This window comes from Chroicocephalus ridibundus, chromosome 2 (assembly GCF_963924245.1).
Source record: "Chroicocephalus ridibundus chromosome 2, bChrRid1.1, whole genome shotgun sequence".
NCBI classification, from domain to species: domain Eukaryota; kingdom Metazoa; phylum Chordata; class Aves; order Charadriiformes; family Laridae; genus Chroicocephalus; species Chroicocephalus ridibundus.
The window spans coordinates 403,493-427,598 of NC_086285.1; the positions used below are offsets into that span (position 1 = coordinate 403,493).

The following is a 24,106-nucleotide window of genomic DNA, read 5'->3' on the forward strand; positions in this document are numbered from 1 at the left end:
GCTAAAACGCAGCACATGGAGATTTCCTGCACTTCATAGAATCACAGAAGCATAGAATCGCTGAGGTTGGAAGGGACCTTTAAGATCATCGAGTCCAACCTTTAACCTACCCTGACAAAAGCCACTTCTAAACCATGTCCCTAAGTGCCCCATCTACCCTTTTTTTAAACACCTCCAGGGATGGTGAATCCACCACCTCCCTGGGCAGCCTATTCCAATGTTTAATAACCCTTTCAGTGAAACTTCATCAGTATACTTCATCAGTATAAATTCTATTACTGCAGTATTGTACACTCTGTGTCCCTGTGCGGCTGTCACACACCCAAATCAGCGTAAGGAAGGTTGTTGTCCAAGTCCACAGCAGCAGGAGGTTGATGTGGGTGTGGGATTCCCCTCTCCGATGGCGGCGTTTCCCTCCAGGGCTGCTGGACCCCCCCATCTGCAGTGCTTCTGCGCCCAGAGCTGCAGGGGGTGACACCAGCCCTTTGGGCACCGTCCCCTACTGGAAGAGGCAGGAGATCCCCATCTTCTCCTGGGAGAAACAGCGCGGAAGCAGACAGCAAGCCACCAGTGACCTGCCCTCTTCTCTGGCACTAGCCGAGACCCAGGCAGGCAGGTCAGCGCCTCCCAGGCAGTGCCAGAGCCCCAGTACGAGCTTCTTAGCAGAAATTGCCTCCAGCTGGGTAACATCTTAATGAACTGCCACCTCCGTCACCACTGGGGTTCATGTAGGCATCGGGGAGCAGCGATCACTGCTGGACTACTGGTATCATTTTGGTATTTCACATTAAAACACACCCAGTCACTTTTCCTCCCTCTTCTCTTTGTTATTTAATAATACAGAAGAGACCAGACTGTCAGCGCTGCGGTGGAATACCTGCCCCGGGCGCACGTGACCTCAAAGCAGGAACAGTGGACTCCCAGCACCACCGGCACACCAAGAGCCTCAGCACAGCCCAGCGGTGGCCTTGGCTCCGGGACACAAGATACAACCACGCAAGAGAGTCGATCAGTCTGACCTGTCCAGAAAAAAGGAGATTCAGGCCAATTTTGCTGCTTCCCAGAAGCTCATGGACATTTCCGGGCATAGGCAGCTCTACTGCGGATGGTGGAAGCCCATATGGAAGTTTGGAAGTTCTGGTGGACAGAGCCTCTACTATGAAGAGGAGCAGACACGGAGCTGTTGGAGTGGGGCCAGAGGAGGCCCCGGAGCTGCTGGGAGGGCTGGAGCCCCTCTGCTGTGGGGACAGGCTGAGAGAGCTGGGGGGGTTCAGCCTGGAGAAGAGAAGGCTCCGCGGAGACCTTCCAGCCCCTTCCAGTCCCTCAAGGGGCTCCAGGAAAGCTGGGGAGGGACTCTGGAGCAGGGAGGGGAGCCATGGGACGAGGGGGAAGGGTTTTCCACTGACAGAGGGGAGACTGAGATGAGATGTGAGGCAGAAATTGTTGGCTGTGAGGGGGGTGAGCCCCTGGCCCAGGGTGCCCAGAGAAGCTGTGGCTGCCCCATCCCTGGAGGGGTTCAAGGGCAGGTTGGACGGGGCTTGGAGCAACCTGGGCTGGTGGGAGGTGTCTGGGGGGGCTTTAAGGTCCTTCCAACCCGAACCAGTCTGTGATTCTATGATAAAGCAGGCATTCTACACAGCTAATGTCCCTCTGTCCATCACCCGGGACACCTTCAGTGACCCACGGACCAGACCACGCTGCTGGGACGGGCAGCGTCACACACTAAGGAGGCAAGAACAGAACCCTCCATCTCAGAGGTTGGACGCAAGAGCCCCGTCCGCGTTACAGACAGCTCGGGGGTCTCAGCCACGGCAGCACAGACACGCGCGGCAGAGCTGGGAGGAGGAAGGGGCTGCCCGGGCAGAGCCGAGTGCTCACCCCGACTGCTCCCTTCACAGGGTGAAGCGCAGCAGGTTCATCTACCTTGTGCTTCAGAAGCGCTACTGCCAGACGCATTTGGTCTCCGCACACAGCAACTAATAATTAACCAACTCATTATCCAAGCCACTGCGGAACTAACTTGGACACTGAAACCCTGGACACTAAACCCAGCCTTGAAACCAGGTCAGAGGCTGAGCAAACACAGCGGTGCCCACACAAACCACCTTTCCAGGTACCCATGTGCCCGCACACGCAGATGAAAGGGCAGCAGAGTGCGACGTGCCTGGGCAGAGCCACCTTCCCAGGCCAGGCTCGATAACGACTCAACGCTGGCAGGGAAAGAGATTTCTCCAGGTCAAGGACCGGCGCGGGCAAGGCCAGCCTCCCCGTCAGAGAGCTCAGCCAACGCGGACACCCTGCGCAGGACATGATCCTCGCAAAGATTATCTCACCAGAGCTTTAAATACTCTGCGGCAATGAAAGGAGAGGATCTGGCGCATCTCTGGGAAAATGGCGAGATTACGAACTGCCGCCCTTGCTCCTTTGCCGTACCGCACGCGGCAGCAGCCGGTGCCGTCACACCACGCACGCTGTGCAGTGCGCAGACTCCAGAAGAGCCGCGTGTTTTAAGCCTCTCGGCACCTACTGCTTTCCAGTCCACATCCGAACACACACAGACCAGGGAACTGTACCGAGTTCTCCCTGCTGGCAGCTGGAAAGGGTCTGCTGCAAGGGACAAGCCAGCAGAGCCAGTGACGTGGAGAGACCAACAACCCGCCGCTTCCCCAACACAAGCGCTCTGTGGGGACCTACCTCGCTGGCAAAAACCTGTTCCAAATTTGTCTGACCTCAGCTCTAGCTGTTTAACCCCACAAACAACAGCAGGTTAAGATTAAAAAGGCACTGGTTTTTGAAGTTCTCTCTTCCTACGGATGCCTGTAGACTGTAATCAGAACACCTCCGCACCTCCTGCACACAGCTCCTCCGATCCCGTCCCGAGAACCAGGCCTTCCAGACCGGTGTCCCAACGACTCCTTCCTTGACACCTTTCGGATTTCTTACATTTTTCTGAAGTGCAGGCACCAGAGTGGATTCAGCATCTGAGGCATAGTCTCTAAACCCATCATGACATCTCCACTCCTCACCAACGCTCCCAGCTAAGCTCAGGCAGGTACCAACAAGAGATGATACATATCATTACCTGCTCAATTCACTATGCAAACTTCACTTCATTAGCGTAAAAACACCCCCCTCTTCTCCCAGTAGTCTTCTCTCACACATGCCCTACATGTTAGTCCTCTGCATGGCCAACCACCAAACAGGAGAGTAAAAGGGAGTTACCTCAGATCTTAGAACACCTCAAGAAGCAGGGCATCTTTCTGGGAGAGGGCACTGTGACTGTGAGAAACCCTCCCTGCGCTGCAGAGCCCAGGTCCCACTGTCCGGGACGCTGCGCCCCTCACACCATCCCTCCCCGCACAGGGAAACTCCAGCCCCACACCAGCCCAGTCTTCCCAGCCTGTGCCCATCAGAGGGGCTTCCTCAGAATGGCACCAGCTGGTACTTCGAAACGTTCCTCTGAACTGCTGCCCGCCATTATCTGTGGTCAGTGCAAGCTGGCCGGATTCTGTGTTGACTTTTGTTCTCCAGCTCCAAAGGCTTTTGCCCTCCCTGGGTGCGTTTACAGAAAATCACGCTCCCCATGTCTTCATCCTGCTACGCGAAGACCAGCTCTGTGAGTCTCTATTGGGGTACAAGCTGCGTTCCCCTGGTCACCCCTCCCTGTCTTGGTCCCGGCTGAACCCCTCCATCAGCAGGGAGCGAAGGGGACCCACGCGGCCCAAGGGAGGTCTCAGCAGGGCTGGGGGAGCAGCACCGAGACCGTCCTGACTCTCCGGTGGGATGGGCTGTTTGGCCCTTGGGTATGTCTACACAGCAGAGTGCAGCGCTGGGTGGCTATCTCGGCTTGCTATAAACAAAATACTCCAGGTACTGGGAACAGGGTAGCAGCATTGGCTTGGATCTCTGCCTGGACTCCCATATCCAGCTTTTCCAAAGGGCTGATAACCGCAAGTGCAGCTGCACCCCCCTGGGAGGGCGTGTTGGGACCGTACCAGCAGCTTTCCTAGGGCTAAAGTGGGCAGCACCACCAGAAAGCATCAAAGTTTTTGAAATGTCGAGAGGGTGTTAGAAACACCATTAGCCTACGAGTCTGAAATAGGAACGGGGCAGAGATCTCCCGAGCTGCCGCATCCAGCAGGTCCGTGTTGGAGCAGTACGTCCAATCGACGTCTTCCCGGCTGAGGGGCTCACAGGTCCCACCACAGCAAGCCACAGGCCACAGACCAGCGCGCTGAGTGGAGAGACAATGGAGATGGGACACAAGACAGGACAAGCAATGGTGGCTTTGGTCTGCAGACTTCACCGCTGCCTCTTCACATCTGATTGACCCCAGGAAGACGTAGCTCGACTGGGTACAACCAAGCAGATAATGGCAAAAATGGTGTTCTAAGCGAAGACCAAACCACAGTGTGAGCTTTGCAGCCCCAGCAAGCAGGGTTTGCTCTGCCACAATGACCCATGGTCCCAGAGGCAGTCCGGAAAGGTCATCCCCAAGCTTGTGCCTCCAGTGTGAGCCATGGTGGCAAATGCTAGCCGCCCTGACAAGCAGGGGTCTCGCGTTAGCTGGCCGGCCACTGCTAGAGAGGGCTCCCAGCCCTTGCCGGCACTGCCCAGCAAAGCCGCAGAAGGCTCCCCAGCAGACGGACCCAAATGGAGCCCCTACCTGTCCCAAGGGAGCAGCCAGGTGGGGGTGAGGACACCAACACAGGCACTCCACCTCAGCTGCTCCCCTGGGAATGCGGCCGCCGGGCTGGCTGCTGCTGGCGCAGCTCCTGATGGAAGCCACCGGCAAGCAGCAACAGGCCCCCCGCCGCACGGGCAGGGCCCGGCTCTCCCTGCCCAGATACACCCACATTCCCCAGCCATGAGCGCAGCCACCCCTCGCCTGGGAACCTCCCGACACCCAGCCGGCACCCGGCCCGGGCACCCCTGCCAGCGGCACAGCCCCCCGGGAGGAGCGCACAGCCGGGGAGCGCAGCAGCATCCTGTCCCTTCACCCCCAGGGCAGCCCCGGCCACCCACCCCGAGACTCCGGGACCTTGCCCCGGAACACAGCGAGCCCCAGGGACAAGGGGGACCAGCAGGAACCCGGGCTGCCGGCGGTGCTGCTCCTGCGCTGGTCCCTGGAGCTCGGCCCTCCTGGAAAGCGTCCTGGGCACAAAGCTCCTCTGGGCAGCCACTGCCTGGGAGCGTGCGGATTCCTCCGGGAGCCCGCCAGCCCCGATCCGTCCCTCTGGCATGTGAGCCAAGCCGGGGAACTGCCTCCGCAATGCCCAGACTCCAGAGCAGAGCAATGGAAATCCGGAGAGGCTCGCAGGCGCCAGAAAACCTCCCCGAGAGCGGCAGGTCCTGGCCCAGCCTCCAGCCCTGTGCACACAGGCCAGCGTTCAATGCCTTAAAAAGCCAGTGGACGCGGCTCTCGCTCCCAGCCTCTGCCAGGCGGCGGGGGCTCACCCACACCCTCGCTGCTGCGGGGCCGGGGAGCGGGACGGGCACAGAGGCACAGGCAGCGCGGGCCCTGCACGCCCGGGCAGCGGGGAACAGCCCACGGCAGCGGGGCCAGCGGCCAGCTAGCCAAGCACCCGGCGGCCGCTGCAGCTGCCGGTCCCCATGGCGTGCCTCGTCCCCACGGGGGTCCTGTTCCCCCTCCCCGGCCAGTCCTGCCCTCTGTCGCTCTGCCACGTCACTCGGGATGCCACCACCGCTCTCCACAGGCTGCCCCACCGCTGTGCTCCAGGACACGCTCAGGCCCAGGGAAGACCCTGGCAGAGCATCGCCCAGAGCCCAGCCCCAGGGAGCTGCTCACAGGAGGGAGGTGCAGGCACGTTTCTGTGCCCCCCGACCCCCCCGTGCTGCTCTGTGCCTCTGCTCTGGCAATCTCCCACAGTGCTCAGCACTTGCTCGGGAGCCCACTCACAGGACCCCTCGCCCCCTCCCACGCAGTTTCAGTTCCCTCTGCTCCCCCGACGCTGCTGCATGAGGCTCAGCTCTCCCTGCCCTTACTGGGACACCATCGGGACAAGACGGACACGGGACACACGTTTTACTCCCAGCTACCTGGCCGACAAGAGAACCTGGTCCCCCAGAGCATCCCCTCCCAGACAGCCATGCTGTGGCTCCTTCTGCACCAACGACAATGGCAGTGCCCACAGCCACCGGTGCCAGAGTGTGACACAGCTCCATGAACGCTCACGCCACCCCGCTACAGCCCAGCTTTCCTGAGCGCAAACCCTGCAGAGCGCCGGCACACAATCGGGTGCCCGTGCCCAGCCCTATGGGCCACGGCCACCCGTCCCCCCAGACCCTGGGGGGCTCTCGCCAGGCCAGCACGGCTCCGGCACTCACTTACCCAGGGCTCGCAGTGGCCCGCTGCCCAGGAGGATGGGCTCGGCACTGCCGTGGGGGTCCTTGGGGCACGCGCTGCTGGTGCTGCCGCGCTCTCGCCTTCGGAAGCGGCTGGTGATGAGTCTCCAGAGTCCCCCCGCCTGCCCGGCGTCGGTGTGCAGCCTGCCCCCGACCCGGCCCAGCTCCGGGTAGAGCAGGTCCCGCTTGCTGGGGCAGGTGTGCAAGGAGCTGGCGTCCCCCTCGCTCTTGGTGCGGAGGCGTGCGGGGCGCAGGAGCCCCCCGGACTCCGACCGCCGCAGCTCGTGGCCCCGGCGCAGGCGGAAGCTGAAGCTTTTGCGCAGGGAGCTGAAGTTCTTCCTGGGGCCGGGGCTGCTCCGGCCGCTGCCCCCGAAGAGGTTCCAGCGGCGGCTGCCCCACAGCGAGCCCCCCCGCAGGAAGCCGGGGCTCTCGGCGGGGTGCGGCTGCCGGGCCGAGGGCAGGAACGTCATGCTGCTGGGGCGCGGGCGCTGCGCCCCGTCGGCCCCGTCGAGCAGGGCGGCCGTGCCCTCGCCCTCGCCCGCCGGCCCGGCCCTGCGGGGCGAGCGCAGCCTGAAGAAGTCCAGGAGGCTGCCGCGGGCCGGGGCGGGGGGCGGCGGCGGCAGCAGGGCCCCGGCCAGCCCGTTCCCCGCCGCGCAGAAGCTCTTGGGCCGCCGCCGCTGCTGCTGGGCGGCCTTGAGGGCGGCCTGGACGGCGGGGACGCCCTGCAGGTCCAGCGACTCGCAGACGCTGACGGCGCGGCGGGGGCTCGGCCGCGGGGGGCCCCGGCCCGCCCCGCTCCAGCGCCAGCCCTCCGCCATGCTCAGCGGCGGGGCTGCCCCATGGCCCCGGGCCGCTCTGGGCCGCTGCCGGCCGGCCCCGGGGAGGCGGCGCGGCGGGACCCCGCTCGCCGCCCGCTGCCTGCCGGCTCCCACGCCGCGCCGGCATGCCCGGGCCGCGCTCCGGCGCGCCGCCAGCGCGGGGCCGGGCCCGCCCCGGAACGGGGCCGGGGATGGGGCCGCCCCTCCCGGGGCCGCCGCCCGCCCCCCGCCCCGGGCGGGCCGGCGGTGCCCCGCGCGGCGGCCGCGGCGGCGGGCAGAGGCGGCGGAGCCGTCCCGGGCCGGCGCTCACGCCTCCCCCGCGGCGCTCGGCGGCGGCCCCGGGGCAGGGCAGGGCCGGGGCCATGTCACCGACTGGCCGCCCTCGGTGCCCGCAGCGGCAGCCCGCACACGGGGAGCGGCGGTGCCGCTCGCCCGGCCCGCACCCGCCACGCCGGTGCTGCCGCGGCCCGGCCCGGCCCGGGCCCCGCCGGGGCAGCACCGAGCGCCGGCCCGCACCGCCCGGACGGGACCGGGACCCCTCGGCGCGGCGCCGGCGGTGCCCGCCAGGGGGCGCAGCGCTCCCGCTTCCCGCCGCTGCCGCCGGGCGCCCCCGCGCGGCTCCGGGGGGCGGCTCCGGGAGACCCCTCAGCCCCCGGGGGTCCAGGGCCGTGTCCCGCCGCCCCAAGCCCCTCCGTGCTGCCCCACGCACCGGGGGCTCTCCCGCCCCGGCCCGGTCCCGTCCCCCAGAGCCCCCACGCCGCCGCTTCCCCTTCCCAAAGCTGTGCCCGGCAGCAGACGCCATGAGCGGCCGCCGCGGGGCTCTTCCCGCAGCCCCGACGGCGGCGTCGGAGCCGCACCGAGCTGGGGAGCCCTCAGCACCAACCCCCGGCGCCCCCCGGCCTTCAGCTCTGGCCCCCCTTCCCGGGCGATTCCCGCCGAGACCCCCATGGCACCTCTCCCCCAGCACCCCCCCCCGCTGCCTGCAGAGCCCCCGCCTCCAGCATCGCCCCAGGACCATCCTCCTCCTCCTCTCCAAAGTGTTTTCGCTCTCCCTGGCTTTCCTCCTCCTCAGTGCAGGCAGGATCCGCTCTCCCTTCAGAAAGGAGTGGGGGGGAAGGGGCCTGACTCCCCCTTAAAACTATTTTTACCTTTCTGAAAGCTCTGTCTGCTAAACCAGCCCCAGTCTGCTCCTGCCTCTCAAAGCCTGTCCAGGGAACACCTCAGTATCAGCACCTCTTCCTCCTCCTTGCCACAGAATCCCAGACTGGTTCGGGTTGGAAGGACCTTAAAGCCCCCCCAGCGCCACCCCCTGCCCTGGGCAGGGACACCTCCCACCAGCCCAGGTTGCTCCAAGCCCCGTCCAACCTGGCCTTGAACCCCTCCAGGGATGGGGCAGCCACAGCTTCTCTGGGCAACCTGGGCCAGGGGCTCACCCGCCTCACAGCCAACAATTTCTGCCTCACATCTCATCCAAATCTCTCCTCTTCCAGTTTGAAGCCACCCAGGGAGCCCTTTGAGTCCACTGCCTTGACTCTTCCAAAATCACACCAGCTTTTTGGACTCTGCCCTCCCTTCAGTCCCTCATCCTCTTCCACAGTATGCCCTCACGATTTTCCTAAACGCCCCATCTCCTCTCCAGTCCCCCACGGACGCACCCAGCCCTGGTCACTGCCCGCAGCCCCAGGACTCAGCTAAATCCCACCTCGCCCCGAGGCACCACCAGGTCCAGCCCTTCCCCTCCCCAGGGCACAGCCAACACCTCGGCCGAGCCCCCTCCTCTCCCTTCTCCACAGGTTCCACCCCCGCCTCCCCTCCCACCACCACGTCAGTAACACAGACCGCCATCCCCTCACTGCACAACCAGAGCCACTGCCCAGCAGCCTCCTCCCTTAGCTGGAGGGCCTTCTCTTCCTTCGGATTTTTTTGCACCTTTCAGACAGTAAAATCCCCAGCTCAGCAGCACGCCCCCCCCAGCTGCACGGTGCCGAACACGGAGCAGCCACCCAGACCGAGGACCAGCTCAAAGACGGCCCTGCCCACCCCATGTCGGTGCCTCTCGGGCAGAAGATGGGATGCATCCAGCTCCTCCGCCTCCCGAGCCACCGGGCACCGACGTCTGAAACCGAGCAGAAGGCGCCTGACAATCCGCCAGAGCTCCAGCTCTGCCATCTGTGCCAAGGTCACGGGAACGCGCGAGCTGCCAGACTGGATCCGACCCTCATCCCCATCATCTGCCGTCCTGTCTCCCAGGAGCAGCCGCACTGCAGCGCGGAGTGAGGAGCTCTGCGGAACGCAGTTACGGGGGAGCGTCTTCCAGAGAGCGCCGAGCACCAGACGAGGCCGGCTGCAGAGAGCGCGGCATCTCCACCACCGAGCACCAGATGAGGCCGGCTGCGGAGAGCGCGGCGTCTCCACCACCGAGCACCAGACGAGGCCAGCTGCGGAGAGCACAGCGTCTCCATCACCGAGCACCAGACGAGTCCAGCTGCGGAGAGCACAGCGTCTCCATCACCGAGCACCAGACGAGGCCAGCTGCGGAGAGCACAGCGTCTCCATCACCGAGCACCAGACGAGGCCAGCTGCGGAGAGCACAGCGTCTCCATCACCGAGCACCAGACGAGTCCGGCTGCGGAGAGCACAGCGTCTCCATCACCGAGCACCAGACGAGGCTGGCTGCGGAGAGCGCGGCGTCTCCATCACCGAGCACCAGACGAGGCCGGCTGCGGAGAGCGCGGCGTCTCCATCACCGAGCACCAGACGAGGCCGGCTGCGGAGAGCGCGGCGTCTCCATCACCGAGCACCAGACGAGGCTGGCTGCGGAGAGCGCGGCGTCTCCATCACCGAGCACCAGATGAGGCCGGCTGCGGAGAGCGCGGCGTCTCCATCACCGAGCACCAGACGAGGCTGGCTGCGGAGAGCGCGGCGTCTCCATCAGGCAGCTGTCAGAGCCCATCACGCAGATGCCTGTCAGGAGCAGTTCAGACCCAGGCACCCGGCCTTCGGGCAGGGAACAGACTGGGACCCTCTCAAGGTCCTTCCCAACCGCGCTTGCACAGCTCCTCGCTCCCAGGCGCTGGGAGTTGCTCCTGCAATGAAGCGGGGCCACCCGTATTCAGCCCTTCCCAAAATCCTGGGTTCAGTTTCTACTGTAACAAAGCCAGATGGTACACCTTCTATAGGAATCTCATCTTTTCCAAAATATTCTGCCAAGTGCTAGGCTTTAGGTGTCGCTGAATCACAGAGATACCTGCTGGCAAGGACTCCGAGGGATGCTGTACCCCACGCTCCGCTGCCGAGGTGGGACCAGACGCACGTGGACCACCCTGACAGACGTCTGTCCGACCCACCCCACTGCAGCACGGCACCATCCTCGTGCTCCCGCTCCTCCTCTTCCCACCGTCTTGTCCAAATCCCCTCGCCTGCATGTAAGGACCATTACTGCTGCTGCACCCTGATGGGCTGGGAAGAGCAGCAGACCGCATTCTGCCCTACGACCTTCAACGTCCAGAGAAAGAGAGTTCCCCTCAACTGACGACGTCTCCTCCTCTGTCCCCCCCGAGGACCATATTTTTAAAGCTATTAGTGTTTTTAATGCACTCGCTTCAACTCTCTACAGTCTGTCTGCCACCTTTTTCTAAATGCAGTGCCAGAACCTGGGCACAATACGCAGCTGAGGCCTCCAGCAGCACCGAGAAGAAATACAGATGCAACACCCGTATCGCTACATTCCAAGAAGATACTGGTCCTTACTACCGTAACAACATAATGATATTTTTACCTAATTAGCCTGTTAAGAGGCAAAGGTTTCCATATGCTATATATACTGACATGATCCCCTTGGCATTATTCCTACAGAAAGAACAAAAGACATCTAAAAATAAACAGAACAAAACGGAGCCTCAGACGGCATTTCAGGCAGCAGGGGGCTGCGGGCAGGCGCTCGCACCCGCCGAAGTGCCCAGACCCCGCCAGACCCAGGCAGCGGGAGGGCTCTGGCTGGAACGGCCACCGAGGGAGGAACCGTTCTGAGAATGAGACTGGGAAACCAGATGCCACCGGTGTTTAGAGACAGCCACCACTGAGATACGCCCCACGCACCTTACGCGTCTCTCCTGATGCACTTGACTGCGCGGTTACACTGGGTCTGACCGGTGCTGCCCGCGTCTCTAACGCACAGGACAGCTCACACCATCCGACTCCACCTGCCCGGTGGGAAGGGGCCGCTGCTGGAGTCCCCTGTGCCACGCGGGTCTCCGGAAGCCGACGAGCTCCGAGAGCTGGGACGTGACGGGGACATGGTGCTTTTGCAATCCTGACCCGGGGCAGGTGCCTGGGGACAGAAGCAAGTTAGTCTCTTACCAGCACTTTTATGAGTCACGCTCGTGTTACAAATATTATGGCAATGAACATCTGGCTTAAATTAACAAAAAGCCATGAGAGGCTAAACACCAGCTGCACTGGAAGGCAGTCCAAAGCCAGGGAACTTTCCACTGCTGGCAGGTCCCCAGTGGGAGTTTCAGGGTGGAGCCCCGAAACAGAGGAGTCTGAACCGTGACTGGTAAAATGCTCGGCCGCCTCCTCCAGACCTAACGGGCGCTGGCATTGCTGCAACGCGCAGGTTTAGTTGCGAGGGGCCATTCAGCCCGGAGGACGGGACGGCTGCATTCCCCATCCCAGCTGGGTCTGAGGCTGCTGTCGCCCTGCAGAGGCCCAAGGGTGGGAGGAGGCACGCATGGACGGGGACCAGCACTGCGGCGTCTGAACACCTCGGCAGCTGGGGACGGAGGGATGAGGCTCCTTGCACGGATGGAGCCCTGTTTTCCGCGTCCTGGCAGCAGGCAGAGGCCAGCAGCAGACCAGGAGGGCAGGACAGACCCCGGCCAGCCCCGGGACCTACATGCCAGCGGGGCTGCAGGGTGCCCGTGGCCAGCAGCCCCATGCAGAACATGGTGGGGGGCAGTGGGACCAGGGTTAGTGCCACAGCCCAGGCAGCGCTGCCAGGGGACACAGCACGGTGACACCACACTTGGGCCAGGCTGCGGGATGCCCCGGAGCCCTGGCACACACTCTCCAGCCCGGCACGAGGCCGGAGCAGCGGAGCAGGAGGGCTCCCAGCAGTGCCATGGCCAGTGGCCGAGCCCATGGCTGGCTGCAGGACACCAAGTGCCATGCCAGGAACGCGCCGGAGCCGCTAGGCTCCGCAGACTAGCTCCAGCCGGCTCAGCCATGCACCGGGAATACTGATGAGGCTCTGCCCAAAGAGGGAGCGTGCGGGGCTGCCCGGCCGAGGGGTGCGCAGCGCCGCAGCCCCCGCAGCCCCACGTCACAGCCCGCGCAGCGTGTCAGCAGCAGGCAGCGCACGCAGCGTCACCCGGAGAGGCGTCAGCGGGGCAAGGCCCTGCCTGTGGCCCCAGGGGCAGGGACAGAGCCATCCTCTGCCCCACCAGGAGGAGGGTGAAGGGGACGGAGCTGTTTCCCCCGGCCCTGGGGAGGGACTGGGTTCAGCCACGGCCAGGCTCTGGGCATAGCTGTGGGGCTGCGGCACGGCCAGACACCAAATGACGCTGTGAGAACCCCTCTGGTCACCCCAACTGAGCCGTTCACAGGGGACAACATCCCACCCTCTCCACCAACAGCAGCCCCCCACAAATCCCCAGGGTCTCAGACCGGAGAAATGAGGCGTTGCTCCGGGTCCGAGCCCTGGCAGAGCCCCTCACTGCCCAGCTGGAGCCCCTGCCCCTTCCCCTGCCCTTGTCCCCATCACACCCCAGGCCGTGGGTTGGACACCGGCCACCTGGACCTTCCCTGGCCTCTGGAAGCGGGAGATGACTCGGAGCAGGCTGTCACCTACAGTTTCCATGGGGAGCAGGCACAGCCGCAGCCAGCAAACAGTTAACAACAGCCGGGAAGTAAACAGAGAAGCACAGCAGAGCCTGCCTCCAGCATCAGCCTCTGCCTCCTCCCACACCGCACAGCCCCAGCTCCCGCCTGCAACCCTCGCACCTCCCACCCCTGCAACCCTCGCACCTCCCACCCCTGCAACCCTCGCACCTCCCACCCCTGCAACCCTCGCCACCTCCCACCCCTGCAACCCTCGCACCTACCTCCCACCCCTGCAACCCTCGCCACCTCCCACCCCTGCAACCCTCGCACCTCCCACCCCTGCAACCCTCGCCACCTCCCACCCCTGCAACCCTCGCACCTACCTCCCACCCCTGCAACCCTCGCACCTACCTCCCACCCCTGCAACCCTCGCCACCTCCCACCCCTGCAACCCTCGCACCTACCTCCCACCCCTGCAACCCTCGCCACCTCCCACCCCTGCAACCCTCGCACCTACCTCCCACCCCTGCAACCCTCGCCACCTCCCACCCCTGCAACCCTCCCCACCTCCCACCCCTGCAACCCTCGCACCTACCTCCCACCCCTGCAACCCTCGCACCTACCTCCCACCCCTGCAACCCTCGCACCTACCTCCCACCCCTGCAACCCTCGCACCTACCTCCCACCCCTGCAACCCTCGCACCTCCCACCCCTGCAACCCTCGCCACCTCCCACCCCTGCAACCCTCGCACCTCCCACCCCTGCAACCCTCGCACCTACCTCCCACCCCTGCAACCCTCGCACCTACCTCCCACCCCTGCAACCCTCGCCACCTCCCACCCCTGCAACCCTCGCACCTACCTCCCACCCCTGCAACCCTCGCCACCTCCCACCCCTGCAACCCTCGCACCTACCTCCCACCCCTGCAACCCTCGCACCTACCTCCCACCCCTGCAACCCTCGCACCTCCCACCCCTGCAACCCTCGCCACCTCCCACCCCTGCAACCCTCGCACCTCGCCACCTCCCACCGCCTCCCACCCTGACGAGCAAATTGCCACCTTCTCCCCCCCGGGACTCACAGCGCTGAAGCAAACCATTCCCGCAGCACCCGGGGCACCGGCACCCTCTCGCCCACCAAGAGGAGCTGAGCGCCCGATCACCACCAGCCCTCCGGCGAGGGCGGCCATGCCACGGACCCCAGGAGGGTGGCCATGCCACGGACCCGGTAAGGGTAGCCATGCCGCAGGCCCCGGGAGGGCAGCCAGGCCATGGACCCCAGGAGGGCATCCCTGCCGTGGACCCCGCACTGTCACACTGCAAAGCAGACGCAGAGACATCGCCTCCTAAGCCGGTCCAGACCCCAACACGAGAGGGGAGCCCTGGAAAATAACGAGATGTTATCTCCAGGGCATAATAGAAGATCAAGTCAGCGATCACTTCTGCTCATTAAACCACCCCCTGGGCACTTTTGCAAGCAGGGATGTTAATCACAGTGTCCTGACTGACTCTCCCTCCGCTCCAAGCCACGGGCAGAGCCGGGTACCGCCAGCGCGGGCACCAGGCTGCTCCCGGGCTGTTGGACACGGTCCTTCGTGTTCCTCGCCGGCCACGCAGGAGATGGCCCAGCAATGGCTGTGGGTATGAGCAGACTCCACGTGATCAGGCCAGACACTGTGAAACCTCCCCAGTATTTTGAAATCCAAAGACAAAAGCCCATGTGAAAATTTGGGAAGAGGACTAAAGGAGACCTCTTCAGGTCCTCAAGCCCAGCCCTTGCCCTGGCTTTAAAATCCACACCCAGAATCATAATTTATAACAGTGACAATCCTATGGTTTATTCCAAAAGGATCAGAGGAAAGGAGAAATGAAAAGAAAAATACCAAATGGGTGGAACTAAGGGACGGATAGTGCAGAAATAAGACACGGAGGACAGGTAAACAGAAGTGGAGGTCATGAGGAAAACTCAGCCTGCTGGCCAGGAGATGGAAGAGGCTGAAAAATTCCCCCCCGGCCTCGACAGAAAGCAGAGATCCTGCAGCAGGCGATGAAGGACGGCCGCAGAGGCAGCTCCTCGGCGGATCGGGAGGCAGAGGAGAGCTCCAGCCCAGCCCGCAGAAAGGCTGGGGAGTTTCTTCAGAGGATGGAAGCCCAGAAGTCTCCCACGGGGGAGCAGCCCCTCTGCCACTGCCCCATCAGGCGGCCGGCGCGGGGCGTCAGGACACCCATGCAAAGTGCTGCAGGGAGGAAATAAAACCCTTCAGGGGTACAGAGAACCTCAGAAATTAAAGAATCCTGCCCCGCAACCGGGGGAAACCAGCTGCGCCCAACACTGCGTCCAACGAAGGAAGCCCGCGTGATGCCCGTGCGGAGCCTGTCCCTGCCCTGGAAGCGCCCTGCCGCCCTCGCCCCGCGCCCGCCAGGACGGGCAGCGCTCGTCCCGCGCAGGACAGGCACGGGCTGGGGCTCAGAGGCCACGCGGCCGCGATGCAGTGCCGTGCAGCAACACACCGGCGCAGTCACTGCCCCGCTTCCCGCTCTGGCTGAGCCGTCTGCCACAGCTCACTGCGCCGCTGGCACGCTCGCACGCCCCGCGGAAAGGGGACATGCCTACAGTGTGAAAAGCCCCCACCCTGGCAAGGGATGGAGCCTGGATCCCCCAAGCCGGGTCTGCACTGACCGCACAGACCCCCCGTCCTCAGGTCCTCCTCATCCCGTTGCAGGTGGCATCGCTCAGACACCACCAGCAAAACGCACAGGAATTACGGGAACAGCAGACGCCGGCAGAAGGTTAAGACTAGAAAGGAGAGAAAGCCAGAGCCCAAACGGGATGTTCCCAACAGAGCTTCCCAAAGCTATCCGAGACCGGTCCTCCCTGGAAAACACACAAAACAACGACACTGTGAGAAGCCATGAGAAGTCTCGTCCTTCTCTCTTCCCTCCAGGCACCTACTCAAGAACAGGAGAGGAGGTAAAGGAAGTATTTTCAAAAAACAAGCTAAAACGCCACAGAGACTGACAACACCACGAGATGCTCACATGGAACTAAGCACCCTGACAAATGTCTTCAAACACCACTTCACTGAATGCTTCTACCTCGTCATCCTCCCAAGGAACAGCTCGGTGACTAATACGCCGGCACATAAAGGCAGAGATTGTTTTGCCACAAACAAGAGAGTCAGTGGTGAGAGCAGCATTAGTAAACCCCTCTGGATCACACCTGGTGCAGGGTAATTACAGCCAGCAACGAAGTCCTCCAGAAAAGCCAAACCAGCTTCTCCCTGCGACACAGGCCACGGACCCCGTGGTTTAGCGTAACCTCCCATTAGCAATCGTTAGAAACGGAAATAAAACTCTTAGGATCACAGGATCACATCACAGACTGGTTTGGGTGGGAAGGGACCTCAAAGCCCCCCCAGTGCCACCCCCTGCCCTGGGCAGGGACACCTCCCACCAGCCCAGGTTGCTCCGAGCCCCGTCCAACCTGCCCTTGAACCCCTCCAGGGATGGGGCAGCCACAGCTTCTCTGGGCAACCTGGGCCAGGGGCTCACCCCCCTCACAGCCAACAATTTCTGCCTCACATCTCATCTCAGTCTCCCCTCTGTCAGTGCAAAACCCTTCCCCCTCGTCCCATGGCTCCCCTCCCTGCTCCAGAGTCCCTCCCCAGCTTTCCTGGAGCCCCTGCAGGGACTGGCAGGGGCTGGAAGGTCTCCGCGGAGCCTTCTCTTCTCCAGGCTGAACCCCCCCAGCTCTCCCAGCCTGTCTTGGTAACATGTTAAAAGCCGTAGATGTCACCTAGTATGTGAAACAACCATTGACAAGAGAAGGGTACTGCTGAGAACGTGCCTGTCGTTACGCCCACTCACATCTCCAAGGGGGTGCAGCGGGGCCCAGGAGCCCCCCAGAGCCAGCCCCCAGCCCCACGCAGCGCAGCCCACTCCGGGCTGGACCAGGTTACGCGTCCCCTCCTGCTCCTGCTCCCGCCTCGGTACGAGGGTCTCGGGCTCTGGAATTCTCGGAGAGGGAACTCCTGCAGAGGTCTGCGCCAGCGGGACGGCATCTCCTGCCACCGCCTCTGCCGCGATCTGTCCACCCTGGCAGCCGAGAGTGGTTTCATTCTCATTGCCCGACTGCCCAGGACCCAACGTATCTCTAAGTGTCCATCCAAGCACCCACCGAGCCGTGCGGTCATCAGCAACAACCCCCAGAAAACTAAAAAACATTTGCAGAACTTGAACCTCAACAAAACACTTCATACAGCGAAAAGGGGAAAAAATAGTTAATGTGACAATGGCGTATATCAGTGCAACGACTGTGAAGTGGGTTAATCTACAGATTAAATAGACCAAGCACTTTCAGGCCACGGGCACCACTGAACTTCCAGCGCCTCCGGTTGCTCATATTCAAGAAGACAGCTGAGCTCTTCACCGCGGTGTGCAGCTGCCACCCACAACCGCCCCGCGCCCCGACGAGGCGGGTGGCAAACACTACCCCAGTGCTGTGCTGCAGGTCGGGGGGAATCCCGGACACCCCGCACCCGCCAGTTAACATCCGTAACGGGAAAATCGCTGAAAACAACAATGAAGAACAGAGCTATCAGAAACGCAGATAGATGCAACGTCCTGGAAAAGAACTGTTATGGATTTTGCCAGCGGCAGTCCCACCTCGCAGAAAGACGTCACCCCTTTTGAAAGACAAACAAAACCACGTGAACTCGGGAGACGCAGCGGGTCCAGCTGCTCTGTGGACGTCCAGAGACAGCCTAAGCAGGTCCCTCCACCGAACGCTCTCCAGTTTCTCTGGAAGGAGAGGGGAGCCCTTCGGTGCACGAAAAGGGGAAGAGGACTGTCAGAAGGTCACTGTCTTGGGAAGGAGGTGCCCAAGGCAGCGTGGAGAAGCCGGTGCTGGGGGCTGCGCTCCTCCAGACACCCACGCCTGGTCTGGGCGATGGCTTTGGCCGGGAGCACCATGCTGCCGAGGGCACCAGCCCCGGGCGCCTGCGGGACAGGGCTACACATTCCCCTGGGATGAGCCGCCGGGCCACGGAGCAGCGCTGGGACTCGAGGACAGCCATGCCCATGGACCAGCACCCTGACTTCACAGGCAAAACCGGGTGCTGGGCATCCAGGCACGGAGCCCTCGGCTGGACGGGCAGCTCGGCACGGTCTGATATGCGTAATGGCACGGAGGAGGAAGAACAGGGACCGAGACAGAGAGCATCGTTACGGCACTGTACAAAATCCACCCTTTACCCCCCCCGGAACACCGTGTTCTGGTCCCCAGCTCAGAAGGGACACAAAGAGCTTCCATGGAACGAGCAGAGAAGGATCTGCCACAGCATAAGGAGGAGGCAGCGCAGGGGGGTGAGACTCCCCGTCCAAGATCTGACCTCCAGAGCACTGCGCAGGTGAGTAACAAACAGCCTCTTCCGACAGAAGAGCTGGGGAAAGCCAAATTAACCCGGCAAGTTTCCAAAAAAAGGGAGGCACGTGCCCTGCCACGCCGTCAGGCTGCCGACTCCCTGCCACGGGAGGCTGGGGATGCTCAAAGCTCGCCCAGTGCAAAAGCAAGTAAATGAAATCACAGAAGAAAATCTAACCCGCAGTGTTAAGTGTGAAGACACTGCCATTGGCACAGGAGCCCCTCAGCCACGCACCACTGGACACTGCGTCACGCAGGGAAATATGGCTCTGTGTTCCTCTTGGTTTTGCCCGATTCCCGAGGCATTTGCTTCCAGCCGTCTTCTGAGAGGCCACTGGGGTCAACAAGCTTTGGTCTGAATTAGCACAACCCTCCTCAAACAGACCCTGGGCTCCTCTGACCACCTTCCTAACCCAATTCTGCTCCTGTTTCCACCAAAGTCCTCTTCCCGCAGCAGGCATCGTACAAAGCCTCTGGAGGAAGCCTCTGCCGTGCCCCACTCACGGACACTGCTGTTTCCATGGCACACATTCTCCCTACGTAGCGCAGGGCTGAACTTGTCATTTTGATGGACACGCCACCGCAGAGGTACTCTGCTGAGTCTCTTCCCCCAAGAAATGCCAACGCATAAACCAACCCGGGCTATGACCTCAGAGTGAATAGTGCAGCACAAATTCAAGGGAAAATAACACCAAATAAGCCAAATTCCCGCTGCAGAAGATTAGGGCGGAGCTATAAATGCACCTTCTCCACCAGCCTGGGAGCCTCGGACCCAGCAGCTTCCAGATATCAAGTTCCTCTGATCCCTCTGGCCCTGGGGACCATCCTGCCCTCGCGGCAGCAGAAGTCGGGTCTGGCTCTCCAGGAGGGACAGACCAGAGAGGGGCAGAGCAGGAACATGCCCAGGGAGATGGAGACCACCGGGAGACCAGTGCCGTGGGCTGCCTGGAGCAGAGGGGAGGAGAAAGCTGGGAAGCCCAGCAATCCTCACCCGAGGACCAGAGGCTGCAGGAGAATCACAGAACCATAGAATGGCTTGGGCTGGAAGGGACCTTAAAGCCCCCCCAGTGGCACCCCCTGCCCTGGGCAGGGACACCTCCCACCAGCCCAGGTTGCTCCAAGCCCCGTCCAACCTGGCCTTGAACCCCTCCAGGGATGGGGCAGCCACAGCTTCTCGGGGCAACCTGGGCCAGGGGCTCACCCCCCTCACAGCCAACAATTTCTGCCTCACATCTCATCTCAGTCTCCCCTCTGTCAGTGCAAAACCCTTCCCCCTCGTCCCATGGCTCCCCTCCCTGATTCTGGAGCCCATTGAGGTGCTGGAAGGTCTCCCCGGAGCCTTCTCTTCCCCAGGCTGAACCCCCCCAGCTCTCCCAGCCTGTCCCCACAGCAGAGGGGCTCCAGCCCTCCCAGCATCTCCGGGGCCTCCTCCGGCCCCGCTCCGACAGCTCCGTGTCTCTCCTGTGCTGAGGCCCCAGCGCTGGAGAAGGAAGATGTGCTCCAGCACGGCACCAGCTCAGAGCCGTCCCCATGGCCTGGCCAGCCGAGGAGCTCCCCCCGGCAGACGGGTCCCCGGTCACCCTGAGACCACCCGACCCACAGGCACCTCCTGGCGTCACTCCCGGCTGTCACGCAGGGGTGGAAACGGGGAGCAAGAGGAGGATAAACACCAGACTAAGCACCGACTTAGCTCTGCTTCATTTTTGTAATCCCACTTTTACTGTACTCATGATCAGTGTTTCTAATTAAAATGTTTACAATGTCACTTGGTGAGCAGACACTGACAGCGCTCAAGAGCTAACAATTGTTTTGCAGATCAACTCCTGGGGTCTCAGGAATGACCAGTAATGGCCCAAACCATTCCAGATCCTGCGCCATTGCTCCAAGAATGGGAAGAACAATCCTGCTTTCTGGCCAAATCCTAGCTTGTTAATTCAGGCGCCTTCTGCAGCGGCAACCAGACCAGCCTTTCACACGCTTCCCTCACTGCTCAACCGTTTCCAGCCCTGAAGCAGCTCATCCCAGCCTAAACCAATACAGCAAAACACCACCAGTGAGCCCAGAGCACCCAGCCCGAGTCTCACCCCGAAGCGAGAAGCCATGCTGCGACCCCACCGAGCGCTGGGACACTGCCAGGGCCCTTCCCGCGTTCCCCTGGGGCGCCGGTAGGGCAGAGGAGCTTTGCTCTCTTCTCTGCCCCGACCTGATGGCCAAGAAGCTCCAGCGATGGCTGGGAGAGCTGCCAACAGGAACGCCTGGAGACCAGCTTCGAGCAGCCGCGCTGGCCCCGGGACAGCCCGCAGCACCGCAGACCGAGGGCTGTGAGACCCGGCTCACCGTCAGCAACCCCCACGCACTGGGGCGAGATGGGGCGAGCCCCCCGTAATGCACGGCAGTCCCTTGGCCCTGCCCCGGCTGCCGACCTCCCGCCGGGTCCTGAAAACGGGCCCTGCTGCCCGGGAGAGAAGGAAGGCTCTCCCACGGGACCCCAGCAGCGCCCACCACGCAGATAAGGGGGCAGGGGGCTCAGCAGGGCCGGGCAGAGCGGTCCCAGCCAGGGCAGCCCCACGAGGAACCCGACTTGCCCAGGCAGAGCGGTGCCACCAGCTCTTATCCATGCAGAACGGGTGCCACCAGCAGTGCCACCAGCTGCTGGGGCCGAGGAGGGCAGAAATGGCCAGAGAGAGAGAAGAGAGCCGGGACGCGAGGAATCTCCCGAGCGCCCTCCTGGCTGCTCACTGGCCACCCTGCAAACCCAGCCCCGAGGGGCTGCTGCGTCACCCAAAGGAAACGCGTCCAGCACTGCGGGGGATGATCTGACCACCCAAAATCAGGCAGCCGGGAGGCGAGGGAAGGGGTGCAGCCCCCCCTGCCAGCCCCGAGCCCCTTCCCACCCCATCGTGGCACTGAGCCGCCGACAGCGCCACAGGGCGGGAGGGGACCCTGCAGACACTGTCCCAGACGGGCTGAATGGGGCCATCCACGTTTTATCCTGAGCTCATGATAATCCTTAATCACCCGTGGGCTGTACTGCAGCAGCAAGAGGAGCTCCGTGTCACAGAATCACAGACTGGTTTGGGTTGGAAGGGACCTTAAAGCCCACCCAGTGCCACCCCCTGCCCTGGGCAGGGACACCTCCCACCAGCCCAGGTTGCTCCAAGCCCCGTCCAACCTGGCCTTGAACCCCTCCAGGGATGGGGCAGCCACAGCTTCTCGGGGCAACCTGGGCCAGGGGCTCACCCCCCTCACAGCCAACAATTTCTGCCTCACATCTCATCTCAGTCTCCCCTCTGTCAGTGGAAAACCCTTCCCCCTCGTCCCATGGCTCCCCTCCCTGCTCCAGAGTCCCTCCCCAGCTTTCCTGGAGCCCCTTGAGGGACTGGAAGGGGCTGGAAGGTCTCCCTGGAGCCTTCTCTTCTCCAGGCTGAACCCCCCCAGCTCTCCCAGCCTGTCCCCACAGCAGAGGGGCTCCAGCCCTCCCAGCATCTCCAGGGCCTCCTCTGGCCCCGCTCCGACAGCTCCGTGTCTCTCCTGTGCCGAGGCCCCAGCGCTGGAGGCAGCACTGCAGGGGGGTCTCACAGAGCGGAGCAGAGGGGCAGAATCCCCCCCTCGCCCCCCTGCCCACGCTGCTGGGGATGCAGCCCAGGCTGCGGGGGGGTCTGGGCTGCCAGCGCATGGTGCTGGCCCATGTTGAGCTTCTCACCCACCAACACCCCCAAGTCCTGGCGCTGAAGTCCTTGCACTGACGAGCTCGGGAGCCAGATGCCATCGCCGGCCGATGAATGAGGGGCTACGGCAGCAGCCCTCCAGAGAGGGGAGACGGGGTTACTCGGGTGGGCGAGTTCCCGGTGTCAGAAGCTGTGAAGAGGAACACCCTGAAGAAACTCCTTCCTCAAAGACCAAAAGGAGGTACTAAGGGCCCTCGGGTCACAGAGGCAAGCTCTCGCGCACCGGCTCGGGCGAGCATGTCGCAGGATAACTCATGTTCAAGGGAATTGCAGAGGAGCCATCAGTGCCACCAGGCTGCTGCCCACGCGACGTTACCTCAGGCCTGCGCACGTTCCATCCCGGGTAAGGCAACGCTTTGCGGAAAACAGGCAAGCACGTAATTAAAGGCTGCATCAAAACTCATAAGCAAAAGAACCCAAATTAGGATGTAAAGGCAAATGTAAATTTTCACGAGGTTGGCTTTTGCAACCAAAATAACGTTTGTTTGGTTTTAGTGCAGTGTTCTTGTGAGCGATTTCTTGTGACTTTTTGTTTTATGTAAAAAAAAAATGAAGTTTTATCTAAGTTTCACCTTTCACATAATCCAGAGGGCTTGGACTACAGGACTGCGGTACCGCGGTAGAATCATAGAACCATAGAATCATAGAACCGTAGGGTTGGAAGGGCCCTCTGGAGCCCATCCCGTCCCACCCCCGGCCAGAGCAGGGTCACCCACAGCAGGTGGCACAGGGACGCGTCCAGGCGGGGTTGGGATGTCTCCAGAGGTGGAGACTCCCCCACCTCTCTGGGCAGCCTGTGCCAGGGCTCTGCCACCCTCAGGGGAAAGAAGTTCCTCCTCGTGTTGAGGTGGAACTTCCCATGGTCAAGTTTGTGCCCGTTACCCCTTGTCCTGTCCCCGGGCACCACTGAGAAGAGCCTGGCCCCATCCTCCTGACACCCCCCCTTTCAGTATTTATCAGCGTTGATGAGATCCCCCTCAGCCGTCTTTTTTCCAGCCTGAAGAGCCCCAAATCCCTCAGCCTTTCTCCATCAGAGAGGTGTTCCAGCCCCTCAGCATCTCGGTGGCCCTTTGCTGTCCCCTCTCCAGCAGTTCCCTGTCCCTCTTGAACCGGGGAGCCCAGAACTGGACCCAGCGCTCCAGACGCGGCCTCCCCAGGGCAGAGCAGAGGCGGAGGATGACCTCCCTCCACCTGCTGCCCACGCTCTTCTTGATGCCCCCCAGGATGCCATTGGCCTTCTTGGCCACAGCCTTCTTGGTACAGCTGCTGCCAGCGGAGCGGCAGATTTGGACGCTGGTCATCAGACGGGGATTGTGACCCAGGAAAACATCCGTACCGCCAGAGCCCCCAGCTCTCGCTTCATTCCCCCGCACGCACACCAGACCCGCTGTGCGATGATTCCGCCGCCCGCATCCCTGCTCTGCGGCACCTCGGCTCCAGTCTGACGTGGGGGTCCCGGGGCAGGAGTGGCTCCGCAGGGCGGGGGTCCGGCCAGGATTCTGCGGGACGGCAGCCCCCTCCAGCTGCCCCTCCATGGGTGCACACCACCACACACACCGGCACCCGGGCGAGAAGAGCTCTGTCAAACACAGGCATTTTGGGTTTCTCCCCAGGGCCCCTGCACAAAGACCAAACCATCAACCACAGACGGGGGAAAAAAAACAAAACAAAACAAAAAAAATCCCCAAGCCACACACAGCGGCAGGTGCTGGCGTCCCACCTGCGCCCTCGCAGTCCCCAGAGGCTCCTGCAGCGACCGCAGCTGCTCGTCCCCCCGTGTGCCGCGTCCACCCGAGGGTCCCCGGGAGGGAGCAGCCCCTGCGTCACCGGGCCCCGTCCCACTCCCCTGCGCCACGCCGACCCTCCCCACTCTCACCGTCACCCGCCGGTGCCGAGTCCTGGCGCAGCCCGGCGTGTCGCCGCTGCCTGACCGCAGATTTGTGCAGAGGA

At 62.7% G+C, this 24,106-nt stretch overlaps 1 protein-coding gene across 3 annotated transcripts in view; it reads right to left on the minus strand.

The window, feature by feature from the left end:
- The window catches only part of AGAP3 (ArfGAP with GTPase domain, ankyrin repeat and PH domain 3), a 158,191-nt gene that overhangs the window by 102,926 nt on the left and 31,159 nt on the right, over nucleotides 1-24,106 (minus strand). Inside the window, exon 1 of one of the 3 annotated variants that reach the window (XM_063324143.1) lies at nucleotides 6,353-7,226. The exons of the other annotated variants lie outside the window; for them this stretch is intronic. Within the exon in view, the coding sequence (XP_063180213.1) occupies nucleotides 6,353-7,184 (832 nt within the window). The 5' untranslated portion in view covers nucleotides 7,185-7,226. Of the gene's footprint in view, nucleotides 1-6,352; nucleotides 7,227-24,106 lie in introns of those variants that run through there. 3 annotated transcript variants of the gene reach the window in all.